Genomic DNA, 25,251 nt, shown 5'->3' on the forward strand with positions numbered 1-25,251 from the left:
GAGTTCCAGAATGCACGTACAGTAACCACCGTTTGCATATCAATCGCGGCCCGACCCAGTATTCTCGGAGGTCCGCACGATTCTTTGCCTCTGATAGGCCGAATTCTCGATGGCGCGATTCACTTGCGCTTTTAAAAATCATGAAACCGGTGCCGTGACTGATGAGGGAGAGAGAGGAGGTAGGCCATGGAAAGGCACGACTGCGGGTTGACGATCTGGACACTTGCCGGGCTGACTGGGGTGGGGAGCGAGCGGTGGGGGGGGGGGGGGGGGGGGGGGGTTGATGGCGAAACGGTCTGTGTGGCCAGGGCGAGCCCCCCTTGGGACCTGGGCGGTGCTCAGACATGGACTGCTATTTTCGCAGCCTGCGAGGCAGCCATTTTGCTGCGCACCCCACTGACCACCCACCTTGCCCTCTGGGTCTGCAGAGTGACACTAGTTTTATGGGTGCCCCCACCCCACCACCCATGCACCCCAACATACTCCCCAATAGCCAACCGGCTGCCACCCACCGGTGGGGAATCGGATGGGCCACGCTGTCATAATATACATCTATGTATATAATGGAGTGCAGACAGGCAGTGATTGACACACAGGATGACCAGTAAGCACACAAAACACAGCAGCCAATCACCAGACAGGACACTACCACTATAAAGCCAGAGGGCACTAGGTTTCTCGCTCTCTCTGGACCCAGCCACTGAGACAGTCAGAGTTCGTGAGCTAGTCAGTGCAAACACCTTGCGGTAGCTCGTAAGTCTGGTCAGGCTAGTACTAGGTCTCAAGTCAAGTCAGTATAGTGTCAACCCACAGTTGAACATGTATATTAGTTAAGACGGTAAATAAAATCGTGTTGCATCTTATCAAGTGTTAGAGGTCTGTCTCTCGCTACACTGCATCAAGTGCAGTCCACAACGACCCAGCCTGCCCAACACATCATGGTACCAGTGAGTGATGCTGAAATTTGATGGACCTACCTTGGGTGAATCAGCGTTGACCAGCAAACAGCCATCTGGTGACATGGAAAACGTCCGCCCAGCTCCGCAGCTCAGCATCGCCGGCAACCTCAGTGCAAATTGGAAGATCTTCAAACAGAACTTCCAACTCTATCTCGAAGCCACCGACCTCGAGGCCGCATCGCACGCCAGGAAGATCGCACTATTCCTCTCCACAACCAGGGACCATGCCATCCACATCTACAACTCCGTTACATTCGCTGAAGGCAAAGACAAGACAAAATTTAAAACTGTCCTGCTGAAGTTCGACAGCCATTGCGACATTGAGGTGAATGAGAGCTTTGAACGGTACATTTTCCAGCAGAGGCTTCAGGGTAAGGATGAACCTTTTCAGCCCTTTTTGACCCATCTCCACATCCTCGCGCAGTCATGAAACTATCACTCGACAACTGATTCCATGATCCGGGATCAGATTGTTTTCGGTGTCCACTCCGATTCCCTTTGCCAGCACCTCCTGAAAGTCAAGCAGCTCACCATCGCCATCGAAACGTGCCTTGTCCACGAACATGCTAACGATCACATCAGGGTGGCAGAAACTGCAAAGCTAGCCTCCCATGAGGCGGAACGGGTGCAGGCTATCGCACAAATGCAGGGCCTAAGTATCGACGAGAGTGGTCACTTTGCTCGCTTTTCCCGGGCCCATGCGCATGCGCGCCATTACCGAGGGGACGGCGAGACAGACGACCAGACTGCGCAGATGCTTACGTCATTTGACCGCACTGCGCATGCGCGATGGCACACAGAACGCAGTGACGTTGGCATCATGACGTGTACGAATTGTGGCTCCGCCCATTTAAAGCAGCAATGTCCGGCAAAATCATGATGGTGTCTACAGTGTGGCAAGCTTGGCCACTACGCAGCCCTTTGCAGACCTGCTCCACTGCCCAGCAGCCAGCGATCCCAGCCACGGCGCAGAAGTGTCCGTTCAATACAGCAGGGCATTCCAGATTCCGACCCTGACAGCCCAACAGATCCCAATGCTGAGTGCCTCAAATCCCCATACCGGGTGGGCATAATTACGAAGCATGCGCTGCCTTTCTCCAAGATAGTGAAGCACCTTCCGATCCTCAGCGTGGATCCCGACGACGAGTGGTGTGCTGTCCTCACAGTTAACAAGGCTCGCATCCGGTTCAAACTGGACACTGGCGCATTGGCGAACCTCATCTCGAAATCCGATCTCGACACCATTCACGTCAGACCAAGTATTCTTCCACTGGCCTGTCAGCTCCTTGACTACAATGGCAATGCCATAGCTGCCAGTAGCTTGTGCCAACTCGGAGTGTCCAATAAGTCAATTAAAGCGACTCTGCGGTTTGAGATTCTAGGACATGGCAGAGCTTCCCTGCTCGGTGCTCAGGCCTCCAAACTCCTGAACCTGGTTCAGGGAGTCCACACCATGTCACCCTCACAGGCGATGGCCTCACTTGATGAAAACTTCCAGGCTCAAATTGATGACATCATAGCGTAATACCATAGCGTGTTCGATGGAATGGGCACGCTCCCATACCGATACAAAATCCTGCTCAAACTTCGTGAGTGTTTCCCACCCTACCTCCTCCTCTAACCAACCCCCCCACCCCACGGTGGTTGGGAAGCGGGAGCAGGGGCCTGTCGTGAAGGTGAGTGAGTGCCTTTAAATTTGCTTACCTTTCAGCGGGAGCAGGGTTTGAGGTAATATCAGGTAAGCTCTTCCTTTCTTTTTCTTTTTCTTGTTTTTTTTTAAATCTAGAGGTGATGTCAGGGAAGGCAGTACAATGCTCCTCCTACAGAATGTTTGAGGTGAGGGACGCCGTCAGTGTCCCTGCTGATTTCATCTGTGGGAAGTGCACCCAACTCCAGCTCCTCAAAAACCGTGTTGGGGACCTGGAGCTTGAGCTGGATGAACTTCGGATCATTCGGGAGGCAGAGGGGGTCATAGATAGGAGCTTCAGGGAAGTAGTTACACCAAAGACTGGAGATAGATGGGTAACTGTAAGAGGGACTGGGAAGAAGCAGTCAGTGCAGGGACCCCCTGCGGTCGTTCCCCTGAGTAACAAGTATACCGTTTTGGATACTTGTGGGGGGGACGACTTACCAGGGGTAAGCCATGGGGTACGGGCCTCTGGCACGGAGTCTGTCCCTGTTGCTCAGAAGGGAAGGGGGGAAAGGAGTAGAACATTAGTAATTGGGGACTCAATAGTCAGGGGCACAGATAGGAGATTTTGTGGGAGCGAGAGAGACTCACGTTTGGTATGTTGCCTCCCAGGTGCAAGGGTACGTGATGTCTCGGATCGTGTTTTCCGGGTCCTTAAGGGGGAGGGGGAGCAGCCCCAAGTCGTAGTCCACGTTGGCACTAACGACATAGGTAGGAAAGGGGACAAGGATGTCAGGCAGGCCTTTAGGGAGCTAGGATGGAAGCTCAGAGCGAGAACAAACAGAGTTGTTATCTCTGGGTTGTTGCCCGTGCCACGTGATAGTGAGATGAGGAATAGGGAGAGAGAGCAATTAAACACGTGGCTACAGGGATGGTGCAGGCGGGAGGGATTCAGATTTCTGGATAACTGGGGCTCTTTCTGGGGAAGGTGGGACCTCTATAGACAGGATGGTCTACATCTGAACCTGAGGGGCACCAATATCCTGGGGGGGAGATTTGTTAGTGCTCTTTGGGGGGGTTTAAACTAATTCAGCAGGGGCATGGGAACCTGGATTGTAGTTTTGGGGTACGGGAGATTGAGAGTATAGAGGTCAGGAGCACAGATTTGACTTCGCAGGAGGGTGCCAGTGTTCAGGTAGGTGGTTTGAAGTGTGTCTACTTCAATGCCAGGAGTATACGAAATAAGGTAGGGGAACTGGCAGCATGGGTTGGTACCTGGGACTTCGATGTTGTGGCCATTTCAGAGACATGGATAGAGCAGGGACAGGAATGGTTGTTGCAGGTTCCGGGGTTTAGGTGTTTTAGTAAGCTCAGAGAAGGGGGCAAAAGAGGGGGAGGTGTGGCGCTGCTAGTCAAGGACAGTATTACGGTGGCGGAAAGGATGCTAGATGGGGACTCTTCTTCTGAGGTAGTATGGGCTGAGGTTAGAAACAGGAAAGGAGAGGTCACCCTGTTGGGAGTTTTCTATAGGCCACCTAATAGTTCTAGGGATGTAGAGGAAAGGATGGCGAAGATGATTCTGGAAAAGAGCGAAAGTAACAGGGTAGTTGTTATGGGAGACTTTAACTTTCCAAATATTGACTGGAAAAGATATAGTTCGAGTACATTAGATGGGTCATTCTTTGTACAATGTGTGCAGGAGGGTTTCCTGACACAATATGTTGACAGGCCAACAAGAGGCGAGGCCACATTGGATTTGGTTTTGGGTAATGAACCAGGCCAGGTGTTAGATCTGGAGGTAGGTGAGCACTTTGGAAACAGTGACCACAATTCGGTGACCTTTACGTTAGTGATGGAAAGGGATAAGTATACCCCGCAGGGCAAGAGTTATAGCTGGGGGAAGGGCAATTATGATGCCATTAGACATGACTTAGGATGTGTTGGTTGGAGAAGTAGGCTGCAAGGGTTGGGCACACTGGATATGTGGAGCTTGTTCAAGGAACAGCTATTGCATGTTCTTGATAAGTACGTACCAGTCAGGCAGGGAGGAAGGGGTCGAGCGAGGGAACCGTGGTTTACCAAAGAAGTGGAATCTCTTGTTAAGAGGAAGAAGGAGGCCTATGTGAAGATGAGGCGTGAAGTTTCAGTTGGGGCGCTTGATAGTTACAAGGAAGCGAGGAAGGATCTAAAGAGAGAGCTGAGACGAGCAAGGAGGGGACATGAGAAGTCTTTGGCAGGTAGGATCAAGGAAAACCCAAAAGCTTTCTATAGGTATGTCAGGAATAAAAGAATGACTAGGGTAAGAGTAGGGCCAGTCAAGGACAGTGGTGGGAAGTTGTGTGTGGAGGCTGAGGAGATAAGCGAGATACTAAATGAATACTTTTCGTCAGTATTCACTCAAGAAAAGGATAATATTGTGCAGGAGAATGCTGAGACCCAGGCTATTAGAATAGATGGCATTGAGGTGTGTAGGGAAGAAGTGTTGGCAATTCTGGACAAGGTGAAAATAGATAAGTCCCCGGGGCCGGATGGGATTTATCCTAGGATTCTCTGTGAAGCCAGGGAAGAGATTGCTGAGCCTTTGGCTTTGATTTTTAGGTCATCATTGGCTACAGGAATAGTGCCAGAGGACTGGAGGATAGCAAATGTGGTCCCTTTGTTCAAGAAGGGGAGTAGAGATAACCCCGGTAACTATAGGCCGGTGAGCCTAACGTCTGTGGTGGGTAAAGTCTTGGAGAGGATTATAAAAGATACGATTTATAATCATCTAGATAGGAATAATATGATTAGGGACAGTCAGCATGGTTTTGTGAAGGGTAGGTCATGCCTCACAAACCTTATCGAGTTCTTTGAGAAGGTGACTGAACAGGTAGATGAGGGTAGAGCAGTTGATGTGGTGTATATGGATTTCAGTAAAGCGTTTGATAAGGTTCCCCACGGTCGGCTATTGCAGAAAATACGGAGGCTGGGGATTGAGGGTGATTTAGAGATGTGGATCAGAAATTGGCTAGTTGAAAGAAGACAGAGAGTGGTAGTTGATGGGAAATGTTCAGAATGGAGTTCAGTTACGAGTGGCGTACCACAAGGATCTGTTCTGGGGCCGTTGCTGTTTGTCATTTTTATAAATGACCTAGAGGAGGGCGCAGAAGGATGGGTGAGTAAATTTGCAGACGACACTAAAGTCGGTGGAGTTGTAGACAGTGCGGAAGGATGTTGCAGGTTACAGAGGGACATAGATAAGCTGCAGAGCTGGGCTGAGAGGTGGCAAATGGAGTTTAATGTGGAGAAGTGTGAGGTGATTCACTTTGGAAAGAATAACAGAAATGCGGAACATTTGGCTAATGGTAAAATTCTTGGTAGTGTGGATGAGCAGAGGGATCTCGGTGTCCATGTACATAGATCCCTGAAAGTTGCCACCCAGGTTGATAGGGTTGTGAAGAAGGCCTATGGTGTGTTGGCCTTTATTGGTAGAGGGATTGAGTTCCGGAGCCATGAGGTCATGTTGCAGTTGTACAAAATTCTAGTACGCCCGCATTTGGAGTATTGCGTACAGTTCTGGTCGCCTCATTATAGGAAGGACGTGGAAGCTTTGGAACGGGTGCAGAGGAGATTTACCAGGATGTTGCCTGGTATGGAGGGAAAATCTTATGAGGAAAGGCTGATGGACTTGAGGTTGTTTTCATTAGAGAGAAGAAGGTTAAGAGGTGACTTAATAGAGGCATACAAAATGATCAGAAGGTTAGATAGGGTGGACAGCGAGAGCCTTCTCCCGCGGATGGAGGTGGCTAGCACGAGGGGACATAGCCTTAAATTGAGGGGTAATAGATATAGGACAGAGGTCAGAGGTAGGTTTTTTACGCAAAGAGTGGTGAGGCCGTGGAATGCCCTACCTGCAACAGTAGTGAACTCGCCAACATTGAGGGCATTTAAAAGTTTATTGGATAAGCATATGGATGATAAGGGCATAGTGTAGGTTAGATGGCCTTTAGATTTTTTCCATGTCGGTGCAACATCGAGGGCCGAAGGGCCTGTACTGCGCTGTATCGTTCTATGTTCTATGTTCTAAACCGAACGCCACCCCTGTAATTCACGCACCACGTCGGGTGCCAGCACCCCTCAAGGATCACCTCAAGCAGCAATTACAGGACCTCCAGGACCAGGGCATCATATCAAAGGCCACACATCCCACGGACTGGGTCACCTCCAGGGCCTGCGTCAAGAAGCCGTCAGGGGAGCTTCGGATCTGCATCGACCCCAAGGATCTAAACCGCAACATCACGCGGGAGCATTACCCAATACCTAAACGAGAAGAGTTGACCAGCGAGTTGGCTCATGCCAAATTCTTTACGAAGCTGGATGCCTCCAAGGGGTTCTGGCAAATACAGCTGGATGCATCCAGTCGCAAGCTGTGCACATTCAATACCCTGTTCGGTCGCTACTGCTACAACCGGATGCATTTTGGCATCATCTCTGCCTCAGAGGTATTTCACCGCATCATGGAACAGATGATGGATGGTATCGAGGGGGTGCGAGTGTATGTTGACGATGTCATAATATGGTCCACAACTCCCCATAACATATCGCTCGCCTCAAGGAGTATTCCACAGAATACATGAGCATGGGCTCCAGCTCAACAGGGCCAAGTGCTCGTTCGGTCAATCAGATATCAAATTCCTTGGTTACCACATCTCGCAGCAAGGCGTGCGGTCAGATACTGACAAGGTTTCGGCGATCAACGCCATGAAGACCCCAGAGGACAAGAAGGTGGTCCTCCGCTTTCTAGGGATGGTCAACTTCCTCGGGAAGTTATAGAATTTACCGTGCAGAAGGAGGCCATTCGGCCCATCGAATCTGCACCGGCTCTTGGAAAGAGCACCCTACCCGAGGTCAACACCTCCACCCTATCCCCATAACCCAACAACCCCACCCAACACTAAGGGCAATTTTGGACACTAACGGCAATTTATCATGGCCAATCCACCTAACCTGCACACATCTTTGGACTGTGGGAGGAAACCGGAGCACCCGGAGGAAACCCACGCACACACGGGGAGGATGTGCATACTGCGCACAGACAGTGACCCAAGCCGGAATCGAACCTGGGACCCTGGAGCTGTGAAGCAATTGTGCTATCCACAATGCTACCGTGCTGCCATTCCCATGTTCATTCCCAACATGGCGTCCCACACCACAGCCCTCCGCCATCTCGTCAAAAAGTCAACGGAATTCCAGTGGCCGCCCGCTCATGAAAAAGAATGGCGTGAGCTGAGGGCAAAGCTCACCACAGCCCCGGTTTTGGCGTTCTTTGACCCCCACCAAGGAGACCAAGACATCCACTGATGTGAGCCAGTACGGTATTGGGGCGGTGCGCCTCCAACGGGATGACTCCTCGTCCTGGGCTCCAGTTGCGTGTCCCTCCAGAGCCATGACGCCCACTGAGCAACGGTACGCTCAGATTGAGAAGGAATGCCTGGGCCTCATAACGGGAATTGACAAGTTTCACGACTATGTTTATGGCCTCCCAAAATTCACGGTAGAGGCGGACCACAGGCCACTAGTCCACATTATCCAGAAGGATTTAAATGACATGACGCCTCGGTTACAGCGAATCCTTCTCAAGCTACGCCGCTGTGATTTTGAGCTTGTCTACACGCCAGGCAGAGAACTCATTGTTGCAGATGCCCTTTCCAGGTCTATTACCACTCCCTGTGAACAAACGGACTTCGTCTGCCAAATCGCGCGCAGGTACAATTGTGTGCCTCTAACCTTCCGGCCTCTGATGAGAGGGTCGTCCAAATTCATGAGGAAATGGCCAAGGATCCTCTGCTACAGCGAGTGATGCAGCACCTTACCAATGGCTGGCAGAAGGGACAATGTCCCCAGTTCTACAACGTCAAGGATGACCTGACGGAGGTGGACAGCATCCTCATGAAGCTCAACGGGATCGTAATCCCGCAGAGCATGCGAGCTATGGTGCTCGGCCAACTCCATGAGGGTCACCTGGGGGTCAAGAAATGCCGATGCAGAGTTTGGGAGGCAGTCTATTGGCCGGGCATCAGCCAGGACGTTGCCAACACAGTCCTCAACTGCCCTACATGTCAGAAATTTCAGCCAGCTCAACCCAAAGAAACTTTGCAGCAACATGAGATAGTGACCTCCCCGTGGTCCAAAGTCGGTGTTGACCTTTTCCACGCCAAGGGGCGTGACTATGTCCTCCTGGTTGACTACTTCTCCAGTTACCCAGAAGTGGTGAAACTGCCCGACCTCATGTCGAAGGCAGTGATTAAAACCTGCAAAGAAAAATTCGCCAGGCATGGGATACTGCTCACGGTGATGAGTGATAATGGGCCCTGTTTTTACAGCCAGGAATGGTCTGATTTTGCACGTTTATACAACTTCCGTCACGTGACCTCCAGCCCTCACTACCCGCAGTCAAACGGGAAGGCTGAAAAAGGGGTCCATATCGTCAGGAGATTGCTATGCAAGGCTGCAGACTCAGGCTCCAACTTCAACCTGGCAATGCTGGCATACAGGGCAACCCTGCTGTCCACTGGGTTGTCTCCAGCGCAGATGCTCATGAATCCCACTCTGCCATGGTTCCAGCCATCCATGTTCCAGACCTTGACCACCTCACGGTCATACAAAAGATGCAGCAGTCTCGGGCCCAACAGAAATCAGCATACGACGCTCATGCCACAGAGCTCCCCAAGCTGCTCCCAACTGATTATGTTCGTGTACAGTTGCCTGATGGCGGCTGATCAGTCACAGCTGTGGTTGTCAAGCAAGTGGCCCCAAGATCGTTCCTTGTTCGCATGGCTGATGGCTCCTTCCTACTACGCAACAGAAGGGCACTGCGCAGAGTTCCACGTCCGCCACCTGACCGTGATGCCCCGCCACACACGATGCTTCCTCCAGATGTGCCCTACCACGAGGCCACCGATCTACCAGCAATCCTGCCGACCCCTGCGACCACCGCATTGGCGGCGGTCCTGCCTATCCAAATGCAGGCGGCCCCTGATCCACCCTTGCGGCGATCAACCAGAATTCGCCGCCCGCCACAAAGACTAAATTTATAGACTGAACTTTTGCACAATTTTGTTACATCATCGTTTTGACCTCTGTAAATATCGTTTCACCATTTCGTCTGCCCTATATCTGCACTAGCGACACCTTCCTATGTATATACGTTCATTTTAGCACATTCTGTATATAGTCACATACATATACACATCCACACGCACACGCCCCTTAATATTTATTATCTAAAAAAAAGGGGGGGAGATGTCATAACATACATCTATGTATATAATGGAGTGCAGACAGGCAGTGATTGACACACAGGATGACCAGTAAGCACAGAGAACAGAGCAGCCAATCACCAGACAGGACACTACCACTATAAAGCCAGAGGGCACTAGGTTTCCCGCTCTCTCTGGACCCAGCCACTGAGACAGTTAGAGTTCGTGAGCTAGTCAGTGCAAACACCATGCGTAGCTCGTAAGTCTGGTCAGGCTAGTACTAGGTCTCCAGTCAAGTCAGCATAGTGTCAACCCACAGTTGAACATGTGCAGTAGTTAAGACGTTAAATAAAATCGTGTTGCATCTTATCAAGTGTTGGAAGTCTGTCTCTCGCTACACTGCATCAAGTGGACCCAGCCTGCCCAACACATCACACGCAGGGCAATGCCCACTGTAATCCCGACAGGGGCACCGGACAGGTGCTGTGGAGTGTACCCCTGGCAAGGGCAATGCCAGCTGATAATACAACTGATAGCAGGAACAGGCACCTGGACCAGAGCCACCATGGTGCTGGGCCATGGGTGCGGGGATGGAGGGGGTAAAACATGTGGGGGCAGAGCCCGCAGTGCCAACTGAGGCTGTTATGTAACCCGGTGGACCTGTTTTAAAAAAAATAATCTTTATTGTCACAAGCAGGCTTACATTAACATTGCAATGAAGTTACTGTGAAAAGCCCCGAGTCGCCATATTCCGGCGCCTGTTCGGGTACACAGAGGGAGAATTCAGAATGTTCAATTCGCCTAACAGCACATCTTTCAGGTCTTGTGGGAGGAAACCGGAGCACCCGGAGGAAACCCACGAAGGCACAGGGAGAACGTTGGACACAGCGGTACGCACCAAGCCAACTTGTTGGCCTCTTACTCCCTGCAGAAAATGGATGCTGGAATACCACCAGCAATGGCAGCCTTCCTGCTAGTTGCCGCAGCTCTGGGGGATGCCCTGCAGCTGTACGAGCTGCGCTGCCCGAAGAGGAGGAAGCTGCAGCAGTGCAGCCTGGCCCAGAGGAACAGGGGACAGCCACCCAGGATGGAGAGCCGGCCACCAACAGGCCAAGGAGGAAGAGGTGCAAAGAGTCTCCAGACGAGGCCTTGCAGGTACCCAGCGCCTGTCATTTGAGCACCTGCCAGACCAGGCATGCCGTCGAAGACTTTGGCTGAGCAGGGAGACGGTGTGACATATCTGCCAGATTGTGGTGCACCTGGCACCGTGGGGGAATGGGGAAGGACACCTGCTCCCAGTGGCTGCCAAGGTGATGGTCACCCTGAGGTTTTATGCCACGGGGTGCTTCCAGGCACCGAGTGGGGTCCTGTCCAGATTCTCACTGAGCTTGGTGCACAGGTGCATCCACGCTGTCACAGAGGCCCAAATGCCCAGGCGACTCAATACATCCATTTCAATGTGGACCGAGCCAACTAGCCCGGGCAGCGGGGTTCGCCGTCATCGATGGGATGCCCCAGAGGGTGATTGATGGGATGCATGACCCCTAGAAGCACCTGCAGATGGCAAACCGCTTGAAACAAACCAAAATGGGTTCCGCTTGATGATCATGCAGCTGATATGTGACCATCAGATGTACATCATACACATCTGTGCCCGACGCAGTGTGCGTGACGCCTTCAACCTGCACTCTCGCCGATTCCTGACATGTTCAAGATGACCCCCTGGCTGATGACATCTATTCGGAGGCCACAGACCGACGTGGAGACAATGCTATAATGACGCCCAGGCAGCGACCAGGGGCGGGATTCTCCCCTACCCGGCGTGACGGAGGGTGCCGGCGTAGGGGAGTGGCGCCAACCACTCAGGGGTCGCGCCTCCTCCAAAGGTGGGGAATTCTCCCCACCTTTGGGGGCCAGCCCCGCGCCGGAGCAGTTTGCACCGGTAGACTGGCGCAAACACCCGGCGCAGTCGGAAGCGGGGCTGGCCGAAAGGCTTTCGGCGGTCGGCGCATGCGCCGGCAGTGACGTCAGCGGCAGCTGGCCGCTGACCTCACTGCCGGCGCATGCGCGATGCGGGGTACTCCTCCGCGTCCGCCATGGCGGAGGCCGTGGCGGCGCGGAAGGAGAAAGAGTGCCCCCACGGCACTGCCCCGCGGAGTGAGCGGGGGGCCCCGATCGCGGGCCAGGCCTCCGTGGGGGCACCCCCCCGGGTCCGATCGCCCCCCGCCCCCCCCAGGACCCCGGGGGCCCGCTCGCGCCGCTGAGTCCGCCGTTTCCGAGGTGGTGTACACCTCGGCGGCGGGAGAAGGCCTCCCAGCGGCGGGACTTCGGCCCATCCGGGCCGGAGATTTAAGGTTAGCTGTTTTCACAGGCTGCCGGCGGGATTTGCACAACGCCGGTTTTTTACCGGCGGGAGAATTAGGAGACCTGCGGGAGCGGAAATCACGCCGCTTCCCGCCAATTCTCCGACCCTGCGTGGGGTCGGAGAATCCCGCCCAGAGTCCGTGATCGAGCGGTGCTTCGGCTTGCTGAAGACGTGGTTCCGGTGCCTGGACCGCTCTGAAGGGGTCCTCCAGTAGGATACTGAGAGGGTCACCTGCATCGGGGCGGTCTGCTGTGTCCTCCGCAACATCACGCAGCAGAAGGGTGACGTGCTGTTGGAGGTGGATGAACACCACTCCGCGTCCGACGAGGAGGATGCAGGGGAAGGCAAGGGGAGACAGGACTGGGGCCCAGGCAGGCACAGGGAGCCACACAACTTTGTCGGGGGCAACACGTAAGGGATGCTCTCATTGCCTCCAGATTCACTGACTGCAGGGGCGGAGGAAACTGGCCAGGGGCATGGACACTTCATCCCCCCACCAGCCAATTCCCCCGAACCTGTAACCCCCTATGTGATACATACCTGCCAAACGACAGGGTGTGGGGCACTGGATTGCCAGTAACACCGGGTGTGGCCCATGAAAGATGATGACAACCTGCTCTGGTATGTGCTCTGGTGCTCCACATTGTATGACAACGTCTGACCTCTGCCCATGGAAGCACTTTCCACCATCTACCTGGGTGATCCCTGCATGCGAGCCGGCCAATCCATCACACGGTCCCACCGAATCCCTGGGGTGATGGTGGCGGCAGCAGTCAGGCAGGAGGGTGGGGAGCCCAGACCACCCACAATGTCCGCCCATTCTACCCCAACCGTACACCCACACTGGCCAGCCCACACCAGACCACCCCTCACACCCATCTGACAGAACACCGAGGCAGGTTGCAACAGTGCTAACAGGTGTTTCATGTACTCTAATATTTACAGCTAAATGCCCTAGCTCCTATAACTAAAATGTGCCCTGCACTGGTGCTGAGTTAACTAGTGTCTAACTTTGTGGCCTTATGGGTCCTAATCATACGTCTAGGTGGATCCCAAAACGGTACCTCAGGAGTGGAGGTGGCCTGCTGTGATTACCACCCTGCGACCTGGGTCTCCGTTGATGGACATCTGGGGTGGCCGGGCCTAGATGGGCCGGGCTGCTGCTCGGGCTCCCAGATGGCATGATGCTATCCTGTTCTACCCGCTGCCCAACATATACACCACGGACAGGAGCAGGTGAGTCCGAGGTGCTGCAGTGTTCCGGCACCACCACCCCTGCGGGAGTCATCGGCATGGGCCCCATCACCTCCTCCTCCTTTGGGGTTCCCTGTGGCCCCCGGGCTACTCCATGGGACAGGGGTGTGAGCGGAGCTATCCCCTGAGGCTCCGCAGAGCTATCCCCTTTGGCCAGCGCCTGGGCAGTGCCACTGATGTTCTCAGCCATGGCCCGCTGTGACTGGTCCATGCTCTGATGTGCCATTGCAGTTTCCGGTGGCTCTCACGTATGGCTGAATGTGAGGTGGGAACACTGTCCTGGGCTTTGGCCTGTGCCTGCACAGAATACCCCAGGCCTTGAACATAGCTGAAACCCTCGTGCCCAATGCTTCCACTGCGGACACCACCCATGCATTATTGGCCTGGGTGGCACATATGGTTGACAACACATCCTGATCGTGCACATAGCTGGACTCCTAAAACTCTGCCTGCAGGTAATGGATGCTCGCCGACAACCCCTGACATAGACCCTGGCTCTGCTACTGCATCTCCACAATTGATGGGACTGTCCATTCCAGAACCCGAAACCCATCTGGGTGGCAGTTAGTTCCTGGTGTCTACCCGCCCTGACTGTCTGCCCCTCAGGTGATCCTATCTCCACCTGATGTACTGGATCAGCAGGGTAGTGTGTAATAATATGCATAAGGCAAGTTTGCACATAAGTTATGCATGACCTCCTACCATTAAGTGGCGTGGTAAACCCACCACGTGACCATGTGGTCTGGAAGTTGGGAGTAGGTCGTGCTGGGAGACAGACGTGTTTGCAGTAATTCCATAATAGTTGGTCAGTGTTAGTTATCATGCAGTTATTCTACAATAAATTATTATATACTAAATATCTGTAGTTCATCATTCACTTCGGCCAGTGTACAGAACATGACATAGTACCAGGATTGATGATTTAACAAGAACTCGAAGATTCTGCACAAAACAACCTGACCCACTGAAGATAACTTTGCAGGATAAGAAAGGAAATGAATCTTTGCAACTAACCTTGCAAGCTAATGGCATTGTGTGCTCAATGCGAGGTAAAACTTCGAAGCCTGGAATGGAAGGTATCAATGCACCTCAACAGCTTCAGTTTACCGGTAATGTAGGTGAGAATTGAAGGGTGTTTATGCAACAGTTTAAACGGTATGTTACAGCCCTTGATCCGCAGGCGCAGCCCAATGAGTGGTGCATCGCACTGATGCTCACTGTAGCAGAGTCCCCATGCAATTGAGATCTACAATACTTTTGCATTTGAAAATGAGGCTGACAGCAAAAGCTTCGAAGAAATGCTTCAACAATTCAATCAGCATTGCTCCACTAGAAAAAACGAAACCTTCAAGCCCTCTATATTTCGTACGCGCCCTCAGAATGCATGAGAGGTATTCAAAAGCTTCCTCACTGACTTGAGAGAGAAAGTGCAGTTGTGCAATGTCAGCACACTCCACTCATCAATGATACGAGACCAGATAGTTTTCGGAATCTCCAATAATAAAGTGCGCGAGCGGCTGCTGCGGGAAACAGACCTATAACTTAAAAGTGCAATTCAAGTGCCACACTAGTAAGCTTGTTGCAAAGCAGCTCGACACGCTGAATCTCCGTAGTTTTGGTGCAAAGGCAGAAAAGGCGACAGATGCCATTAGTGTGGTGACGCAACTGAATAAGAAACGTGCTCCCAGTGTGGGTGGCCATTTTGAGCGGCCGCACAGATACTCCATTTTGTGTCCGCGATGTGGCAAACGGCATATGCCACAGCAATGCCCAGCTTATGGCAAAATATGTGCTATCTGCAATGGCAGAATCATTTTGCCACCCAATGTCATACAAGGAAAAGGCCTGAATAAACAAAGAGTGTCAGTGCCATTGATGAGGTGTGTCTAGAGAACACATTCTTTGTAAACGTGATCTCCAGCAAATACAAGGAGACTTAAGTCATATCAAACAGAACTATATTTGTATCAATCTGCAGCAATAGTGAATTGAAGGCAGATAATTGTAAAGACAAATGGCCAGTGCCATTAAAGATAAATAAAGTCAAGCTTGATACTGGTGTGAGAGCCAACCTCATCAACCTGTCTGTTTTAAAATGCTGCGAATTCAGACAAAAAATAGTTCCCATAATGGTATTATTAAGGGATTATAATAGTAACGAAATCTCGTTGTTAGGAGCTTGATGTCAATGTCAAAACCAAAAGATATAAGTTGAAATTTTCTGTCGTAGCGGCAGACCACGAGTTCCTAATTAGAGTTGAGGCGTGTGAAGAGCTACAGCTTCTCCAATGAGTCGATAGTGCAGACAATGCTACGACAGGCTTTTATCCCTCGGAAGACTCCAAATTGAATGATTTTCTTGATATTTTCCAAGGTCTTGGTACGTTACCAAAATAGTACAAGACTCGATTGAAGAAAGATGCAAAGCCTGTGATTCATGTGCCGAGACATGGGCCGGTGCCATTAAGGGATAAACTCAAGTCAGAGTTAGAGAGAATGACTACCTTGGGTATCATTAAACATATTGAAGCTCCTACCAACTGGGTTTATTTAATGGTATGTGTAAAGAAGCAATAAAGAACCTCCACAATGGATGACCTGTATTGACGGTATCACCAAAAGAGATGAATTTAAGAAGGACCCAATGTTACAGAAGGTAAACAAATATCTTCTCGAAGGATGGCCCAGAGAATCCTACTCATATTCAGCAACATGAGAGTGGAGTTGAGTGAGCACAATGGAAAAATCAAACACAAACCATAAATATTAAAGAACATGAAGACAGTTCAGCAGACACTGAGAAGATCCACAAGAATAAGACGCAAGCCAGAAAGACTGAACTTGTAACAGACTGTAAAGTAAAACAAAAAATATCTGAACACGTATATAGTTATCCAAATGATGATGAAATGTAAAAGGTAATTTAATGCTTGTAAATAATTTTCTTTTACAAAGGAAAGGGAATGGGATGGTATGCATAAGGCAAGTTTTTACATAATGTTATGCGCGACCTCCAACCACTAGGCAGCATTGTAAACCCATCACGTGACCCTGTGATCTGGGAGTTGGAAGTAGGTCGTGTTGGGAGATAGATGTATTTGCAGTAGTTCCACAATAGTTGTTTAGTGTCAGTTGTTCATTATTTAATTTATATCTTAGTTATCTTATCATGCATTTGTTTGATAATAAATTATTTTAAACGCATTTCACGCCCGGCTCCAAGGAAGCGAGTCGGGCTTCTTACCCACTTAAAGTTTGAGGATAGGTTGAGATCGTTTCGGCCCCAAGACCTCTAATCATTCGCTTTACCGGGTAAAACTGCGTGTGGACGAGCACCAGCTATCCTGAGGGAAACTTCGGAGGGAACCAGCTACTAGATGGTTCGATTAGTCTTTCGCCCCTATACCAAGGTCAGACGACCGATTTGCACGTCAGGACCGCTACCTCGTGCATGAGTCGCAAAAAAGTTGGTTTATAGGTGCAGCAGGTGATTAAGAAGGCAAATGGAATTTTGTCCTTCATTGCTAGAGGGATGGAGTTTAAGACTAGGGAGGTTATGCTGCAATTGTATAAGGTGTTAGTGAGGCCACACCTGGAGTATTGTGTTCAGTTTTGGTCTCCTTACCTGAGAAAGGGTGTACTGGCACGGGAGGATGTGCAGAGGAGATTCACTAGGTTAATCCCAGAGCTGAAGGGGTTGGATTACGAGGAGAGGTTGAGTAGACTGGGACTGTACTTGTTGGAATTTAGAATGATGAGGGGGGACCTTATAGAAACATATAAAATTATGAAGGGAATAGATAGGATAGATACTGGTAGGTTGTTTCCACTGGCGGGTGAAAGCAAAACTAGGGGGCATAGCCTCAAAATAAGGGGAAGTAGATTTAGGACTGAGTTTAGGAGGAACTTCTTCACCCAAAGGGTTGTGAATCTATGGAATTCCTTGCCCAGTGAAGCAGTTGAGTCTCCTTCATTAAAAGTTTTAAAGATAAAGATAGATAGTTTTTTGAAGAATAAAGGGATTAAGGGTTATGGTGTTCAGGCCGGAAAATGGAGCTGAGTCCACAAAAGATCAGCCATGATCTCATTGAATGGTGGAGCAGGCTCGAGGGGCCATATGGCCTACTCCTGCTCCTAGTTCTTATGTTCTTATGTTCTGCAGTTCATCATTCATTTCGGCTTGTCTACAGAACCATGACATGGTGCACACCAGATGGTGTCCCATGAGTCTGTTCGCTAAAATGCCTAACCGAGGTGAGTGTCTCTGGGATGGTTGAGGGTGATGGAGACAGCTGTGTTGGAAATCAGTGTCATCCTCGGACTCCAGCTCCGGGGTGTCTTGGGTCACAAGAATATGACTCCCATCCATGCTGCTCTCCTCATCTTGCTCAGCACACAAGGGGTTCAGGTAGTGCCACTGGCTGGGGGCAGGGGACCCCATATGGACCCGTCACATCCCAAGCAGGTCCTGCAAGACACAGGACAAGATGCATGATTAGACTGCGGGCCGGGGGGGAGTGGGGGTTGTGGGGGTGAGAGTGAGGGTGTGGATGAGGGTGAGGGTTGGGGAGAAGGTGGGGGTGAGGGTGGTGTGAGGTTGAGGGTGCGGGTGAGTGTGACGGTGGTGTGGGGGTGGTGTTGCCGTGGGTTGACATATGTGGCATGGAAAATCACAACTCAGCGGGGTCTCATTTCCTTGCCCATGAACGATCTCCATCCTGGTGATCGCCCTTTCCTGGGACCGTCGACCACATCCAGGGCCCTCTGCTGAGTCATGGTGAGGGGCCCAAGGTCCGGCGGTCCCCTCATCAGCTCCCGGCGGTTATGGGCGGCCTTCCCCTGGGAGGAGGGGGGAACAGAAAACGACAGTGTTAGACAGTCCAATGCATGCAGCCCAGGAGGTGGAGCTGGTAGCATCAGAGGCCAGGGCAACTGGCCATGGCGGTCGGTGTGGGTGCTGACATGTGGTGCAGGATGGGGGTTCGAGCACCCTCCGGGTGGATGGAAGGGGGGTTAGGGCTACGGGTGTGTGGGACCGGGGTTAGTGCCAGAGGCACAGTGTTGCCTACTCACCTTGGCCACCCTGAAGTGCTGGTGCAGTTTTTTACAGCACTACTGGCCGGTCTGAATGATGTTGCTGGTGGCGATGAATACCTCTGCGCCTGTGCCCAGGCATGGTGAATGGCGGACCTGACAGCCTCCTTCCCAGGCCGGGGTACAAGGTGGGCCACCTCTTCTCCACCACATCCAGGAGGATCCCTCGCTCAACGTCCATGAAACGGGGTACCAATCTGCTCACTGCCATCTTGTTGGCTGGGATGGTGTGTGTGGGGAGTGAAGTGTGTATATGCGGCTGCAACTTGTCAGCCTCCTGAGTGTCAATCACGAATCCAGCACTGTTTCTCACTGGAATCGATTGTGTTCCATGTGGTGCCAGTGCTAGCCCCTTAACAATAGGCTGGGGTCTGTCGACTCGTAGAGGGCTGGCCTGGGGTGGAGTTGGGGAGGGGGGGGGCACCCATACAGCCGGTGGCACTCTGCACATCTAAGGACCACAGTTGGCTGTCCATGGGGTGAGCAGCCAGATGGCTGCCTTGCAGGCCATGCAAATGGTGGTCCGTACCCGGACACTCCAGTCATAGGGGGACACGCCGATCTCAGGGCCGTTCGCATGGTCGCTCCCTGCTACTCCCCCCCAGTCTGGGCAGACATTCCTGGCCAGCTGCCCAATTAGCAGTTCACCATTGAGCCTTTAGTAACTTGGCTTACCTTCTCTCTCCCACATCGCCCACAGCGCCTGTTCCCAATTTTAAGTAGAACAAGTGAACTGCGCTGTCGTCAATTCCGCTTGGCAGAGGCGGAGAATTGTGTGGAGAATACCACGTCAGGCCCGTTCATGATATGCTAATGGCCATTACTGTACAATTTACATGCCCACGCTGGCACCCAGTGTGGACCGCTTTCATGCCGCATAGAGACGTCGGAGCATGGCGATTCGTTAAATGCCCAGTGCGGATCTCAATTATCGACTGATAGAGATTCACGATTCCGGCATCGCTGGAGGGAGAATCCCGCCCGTGATCTTTTTTTGATCCTAGATCCTTTCCAGAACATTCAATGGTGGCAGCCATCTTGCTCCACCCAGAGGTTTAAACAATCACGCAAGTGTATAAGGATCAATGAACCAGTCAAGCCAATTAAACATAAATGAAAGAAACCATTAAACGTTACAATAACCTCTCCTACAACAAATGATTGAATAATTCACTCACTTTGCCTACACTGAGCTTCAGAATGTCAGCTTTGGTGAAAGAATATGTGATTTTGTCATGTATTTGATATCAGTAGATTTGTATCTCGTGAACAGAGACATCCCGAGCCTTTTTCCTTCGCCACTGATTTTTTAAAGTAACAATTGAAGACTCCAGCTCTGCTCTCTAAGTACATGCATTTTAAATATGACTTTCGCCCCACTACTATTGGTTTTGACCCCAACTCCCATCTGTCTTGCTATTTTTCTGTTTACTTCTGTTCCAAGGTGACTTCAGCTAACCTGAAACTTAGAACAAAATGAAAGATAGAATGGAAGGAAAAGGACAGTCTTTAAAATATGAAATAAATACCACCCCCCAACATTGCAGTTGCAATGTCATGAAATAGGTACATGCAGTGATAACATATCATGGGTGTTGGAGCACAATCTAGAATCTAAGTACCCTGGCAGTTATACATGCACTGTAATTCAAGCAAATTGTTCTGGAAATGTACATCTGTATCTTGACCAGTTTTGGACTCGACTCGGGTCATGACTCAGACAGCACAGTGGCACAGTGGTTAGCACCTGTGAGCCGGGTTAGATTCCGGCCTTGGTTGACTGTCTGTGTGGAGTTTGCACGTCGTCCCCGTGTCTGCGTGGGTTGCCGCCGGGTGCTTCGGTTTCTTCCCACTGTCCAAAGATGTGCAGGTTAGGTGAATTGGCCATGCTAAATTGCCCTTTAGCGTCCAAAGGTTAGTTAGGGTTGCTGGATAGGGCGGGGGAGTGGGCCAAGGTTAAGGTGCTCTTTCGGAGGATCAGTGCAGACTCGATGGCTGAATGCCCACCACCTGCACTGTAGGGTCTCCCTGACATTCTATAATTTTATGACATTACAGTGAACTATTGAAAACACACACATTTGACTGGTGCAGGCCCGATGGGCCGAGGGATTTCCTTTGTGCTGTAGACATTTATGACTCTACAACACCTATTTGAATGTGAAATGACAACTGTTTGGGAATTTCAGTAGTTGTACAATACCCAGAACGCCCAGAACACAATGGATTCCAATGAATTGTTGCCTTCTCCACACAATTAAAATGACATTGAGGCAAAAGACATTCACTGTTACATAGGTGCTTTAAAATTGTTTTCTTTTCAATGTGTGTATGTGACGTGTGTTTTGCTGCCTTTGTGCTGAGTTCAAACTATTGCAATCATTAAAATAACAAAAGTACAGTCCAGGGAGGCAATTCTGTCCAACATATAAATACCAAACTGTGTGAAGTGGTGAAACATAGTCAGTTACTCAGCTAAAACTCTGAGTTCAAAATGGGGAAGGCAAGGATAAATCAGTTTATGTATTGGATTGGAATTCTTATGCTGTGTTTGAAAAATTATTAATGAATAAACCTGTGACTTTTTCCACAGATCATCTTTTACGAGGACAGGAACTTCCAGGGTCGGCACTATGAGTGCAGCAGTGACTGTGCTGACCTGTCCCCTTACTTCAGCCGCTGTAACTCCGTCCGTGTTGAGAGTGACTGGTGGGTGATGTATGAGAAACCCAATTACATGGGATACCAGTATGTTCTGAGCAGGGGAGAATATCCTGACTACCAACGCTGGATGGGATTCAATGACAACATCAGGTCATGTCGCTCCTACCCACATGTAAGTTGCCTTTGGTGGTTTGTATGTTCTAATCAAACTGACACTGAGAAAATGATCAGTGTGCTCAACATTTGAGTTTGTCTGAAATATACAGGTCTGATTTTAGCTTTAGGCAGTGGTGGTTAACAGGTAATGTGTTGTCTGCCTGCCACTTATCCAGCCTAATTTCCTAATCTACTGATATGTCTTTCTGTCACTGCAGAAGTTAGTAACAGCTCCTGTAATTTTACAGCTGCTGTTAAGTTATGCAGTTTGGTTGTAAATCAATAGGTACACAAACTGGGAAGTTAGTTGCAGGGAGTAAATAAAAGCAAAATACTTGGCATGCTGGAAATCTGAAATTGTCAGCATGGTTTTATGAAGGGTAAGTTGTGCTTGACAAAGTTCTTTGAAGATGTAACCAGCAAGTTAGATAATGGGGAGCTTGTGGATGTGGTATACCTAGGCTTCAAGAAGGCATTTGTGAAGCTGCCACATAATAGACTGATCCAGAAGGTGAGATCGCAGGGGATTGGGGATTGAGTACTAAATTGGATTGAGGATTGGCTGACTGACAGGAAGCAGAGGTTTGGGATAGATGGGTCCTTCTCTGGCTGGGAAACTGTAACTAGCGGGGTGCCACAGTTGAAGTCCTCTGACTTCAACTGTTTACAATCCATATAAATGATCTGCAAACATAGCAGAATTTGCAGATGATACTAAACTAGGTGGAAAGCAGATGGTGAAGAGAAGATAAAGAGTTCACAGACGAATAGATCGGCTAAGAGAATTAGCCAAAAATTGGCAGATGGAGTTTAACGTGGATAAGTGTGAGGGTATCCACTTTGGTTATGAAAATAGAAAGAAAAATTATTATCGAAATGGAAAGCAGATTCAAAATGAATCTGGGCAGAAGGATCTGGGTGTCTTTGTTCATGAATCTCAGAAAGTCAGTATGCAGGTACAGCATGTAATAAAAACGGCAAATGGAATTATAGCGTTTATTGCAACAGGACTGGAGTATAAAAATCGGGTGGTGTATTCCAATTGTATAGGGTGTTGGTGAGGATACACTTGGAGTATTGCATCCAATTTTGGTCTCCTTATTTGAGGAAGGATGTGGGGGCATTGGAGGCTGTTCAGAAGAGTTTCACCATGTTGATTCCGGGGATGAAGAGGTTGACGTATGAGGAGAGGTTGAACAGTTTTGGCTTATAGTCGCTGGAGTTTAGAGAATGAGAGGAGAGCTGATTGAGGTATATAAAGTACTGAGAGGGAATGATAAAGTAAATGTAGACTAAATGTTCCCCCTTGTAGGGCAATCAAGAATGAGAGGTCACAGATATAGGTTGAGTGGCGGTAGATATAAAACTGAGATGAGGAGGAACTACTTCTCGCAGAAGGTGGTGAATTTGTGGAGCTTGCTGCCCCATAGTGCGGTGGAATCTGAATCATTAAATGGTTTCAAGAGGGATATAGATATATGAACATGGGGAACAGGCAGGGAGGTGGATTTGAGACCAGAAAGAGATCAGCCATAACCTGTTCAAGAGTGAGATAGGTATATGAAACCAAGATAGATATATTTCTGATTTTAAAAATGGTTAAAGAGATATGGGGAACAGGCAGGGAGGTGGATTTGAGACCAGAAAGAGATCAGCCATGACCTGTTTGAATGGTGGAGCAGGCTCGAAGGGCTGAAATGCCTACTTATACTCCTCATTCCTATTTTCCTATAAAAACAGAAGAGCTGGAAATGCTTTGCAGGTCGGCTCGTATCTGTGAAGAGAGGAACAAAGAAAAAGATTTTGATCATGCAGGATTCTTTTTCAGAACTTTTAGCTCTTGGTGTCTTATGATGACAGCTTGATGCAAAACATATGAATATTCAGGATATAATTGTGAATGTTTATTTGCACTCAGATAGTCACCACTGAACACCAAGTTGGCACATTAACAGTGCAGAATGTAATAAAGTTATATATGGATAGTCACAAAATGACTGGCTACAAAATATTTACAGATATATTTGTACTCACCTCATTTGTGTTCTTTTAATTTTAAATACTTTATAGGAAAGATAAATCTGCTCCCACTCAGAGAAACAGGCTCAAACATAATCAACCTATTGAATCAATGTTCATAAATTATCTCAGCTTTGCTCTCTTTGTTGTTGTCATCATCTGGGCTCCATTCTACTCCTTCCTTTACAATGTTTCTGTTTTACGATACATAAAAAATGTATATTATAGTTTAATCTTATCTCTATCACAGTACCGAGATGGAAACTACAGAATGAAGATTTACGAGAGGCCTGACTTTGGAGGACAGATGATGGAATTCATGGATGACTGTCCATCTGTCTACGATCGTTTCCGTTACCGTGACATCCACTCCTGCCATGTGATGGACGGTTACTGGACCTTCTATGAACATCCCAACTACAGAGGCCGACAGTACTTCATGAGACCCGGTGAATACAAGAGATACAGTGACTGGGGCGGCTACAACTCAACTATCGGATCTTTCAGACGCATGAGGGATTTCTAGCCTGTTATTATAAAACATCTGTGAACATAATAAAATACCTTGCGTTACACTTTCATTGTATTTTACTTGCTTATTTTTGGATCCTCATAGCAATGATCCCGAACAGCACTGTTATTTGGTATACTCAAAGTGAGTATTTTACCACAATCTTCTCAGCTGTATTATTGTCATTAAAGTGAGTAAATAGAAATAGAAAGGCAGAAAACTGTTGAACTAAGAACGTTCCAGAAAGCATATAAACAGGCCGATTGTACTATGGGCTGCTGATCTTGCTGAGGTTTGCGTGGTCAATAGGACATCATTTCATTCATATGGCACCTGTAGGCATCTTTTTCCTAACTATAACTTCCTCCGCTATGGAATGCTTCCAGCTTCCTTTGGGCTGCTGTGCTTCTGCCCACTGAGCCTGCCTCCCTCTGGTATTCCACCAATGAATCTGTAGTGCTAAATACAGGAATGATGAAGGTAGCTTTGAATGGAGGGGGTACAATAAAAGAGGAAGGACAACTATTAAGAATGCTGACATGGTGAACAGGAAGCAATGTTTGGTACTCATAAATTTAGTGGGGTTAGTACCAAGGTATCAGGTGATGGCTCTTCGGGAGAGGCCATGACAGATGATGGGGCGAAACTCGAGACTGATATAAGATCAGAACCAGCGTGGGGAGATCTTCAGACCAAATTGGGCTCAACGGGCTTGAAGAAATGACGCAAACAATGCTCATGAGAATGTGCTTCATTAAATTGAAAATGCATTAGGAACGCATCTCACTTGATAAAAATGCCTCAAGGAATAAGCGAGGAACCTTGACACATGCTGGGATTGTGAAAGATATTCTGAAAGTGAAAATATTTATTTATTTAGTAATAATATCAATCTATCACCTATTACCATCCTTCAGCTGATGAATCAGTGGTCTTCCATTTTCAACACCACTTGAAAGTGGCACTGAGGGTGCCAAGAGTACAGAATGTATTGTCACAAATGTGGCGTTTGTAAAATTGTTATGTTTTGGATCTGTCTCTTTAATTTAAAATGAAACAGAGGAATGTAGGGGGTCATGTGACATATTTTGAATTCTGCCCAGCATCAAGGCTGGGTGACTTGCTTGCGAAAGGTTAAAGGTTGCACTGGGAAGAAAGTAGAAGATATTCATGACTGTAAACAAGCAGTTACTTAGCAGTACAGAACTTTGATATACCTGAAAAGAGAGACATGTTGCCAAAGCTTTTTGTCTCGTACTATTCAGGACAAATGCAAGAAGGTCAAATTTCAGATTTCAAACAATTACAACAATTCATAATGCAGGAAAAAAATCTCTGCTGATTGGTTGCCAAGTTGACTC

General features: G+C 49.3%; 1 protein-coding gene across 1 annotated transcript; it reads left to right on the forward strand.

Moving 5' to 3' along the window:
• The first annotated feature begins 20,967 nt into the window (after window positions 1-20,967).
• LOC119961634 (gamma-crystallin S-1-like) lies at window positions 20,968-23,960 on the forward strand. The gene is made up of 3 exons (XM_038788925.1): window positions 20,968-21,043; window positions 21,134-21,376; window positions 23,630-23,960. Exons 1-3 carry the CDS (start codon window positions 21,035-21,037, stop codon window positions 23,903-23,905), a joined length of 528 nt encoding a protein of 175 aa, XP_038644853.1. The 5' UTR covers window positions 20,968-21,034; the 3' UTR covers window positions 23,906-23,960.
• Window positions 23,961-25,251: the final 1,291 nt, after the last annotated feature.

This window comes from Scyliorhinus canicula, chromosome 2, assembly GCF_902713615.1.
Source record: "Scyliorhinus canicula chromosome 2, sScyCan1.1, whole genome shotgun sequence".
NCBI classification, from domain to species: domain Eukaryota; kingdom Metazoa; phylum Chordata; class Chondrichthyes; order Carcharhiniformes; family Scyliorhinidae; genus Scyliorhinus; species Scyliorhinus canicula.

Bases quoted from the DNA above. Each gene is read 5' to 3' on its own strand.
- LOC119961634 (XM_038788925.1), top strand. The intron at 21,377-23,629 runs GTAAGTTGCCTT...TCTCTATCACAG, and splicing joins CATGTCGCTCCTACCCACAT to TACCGAGATGGAAACTACAG.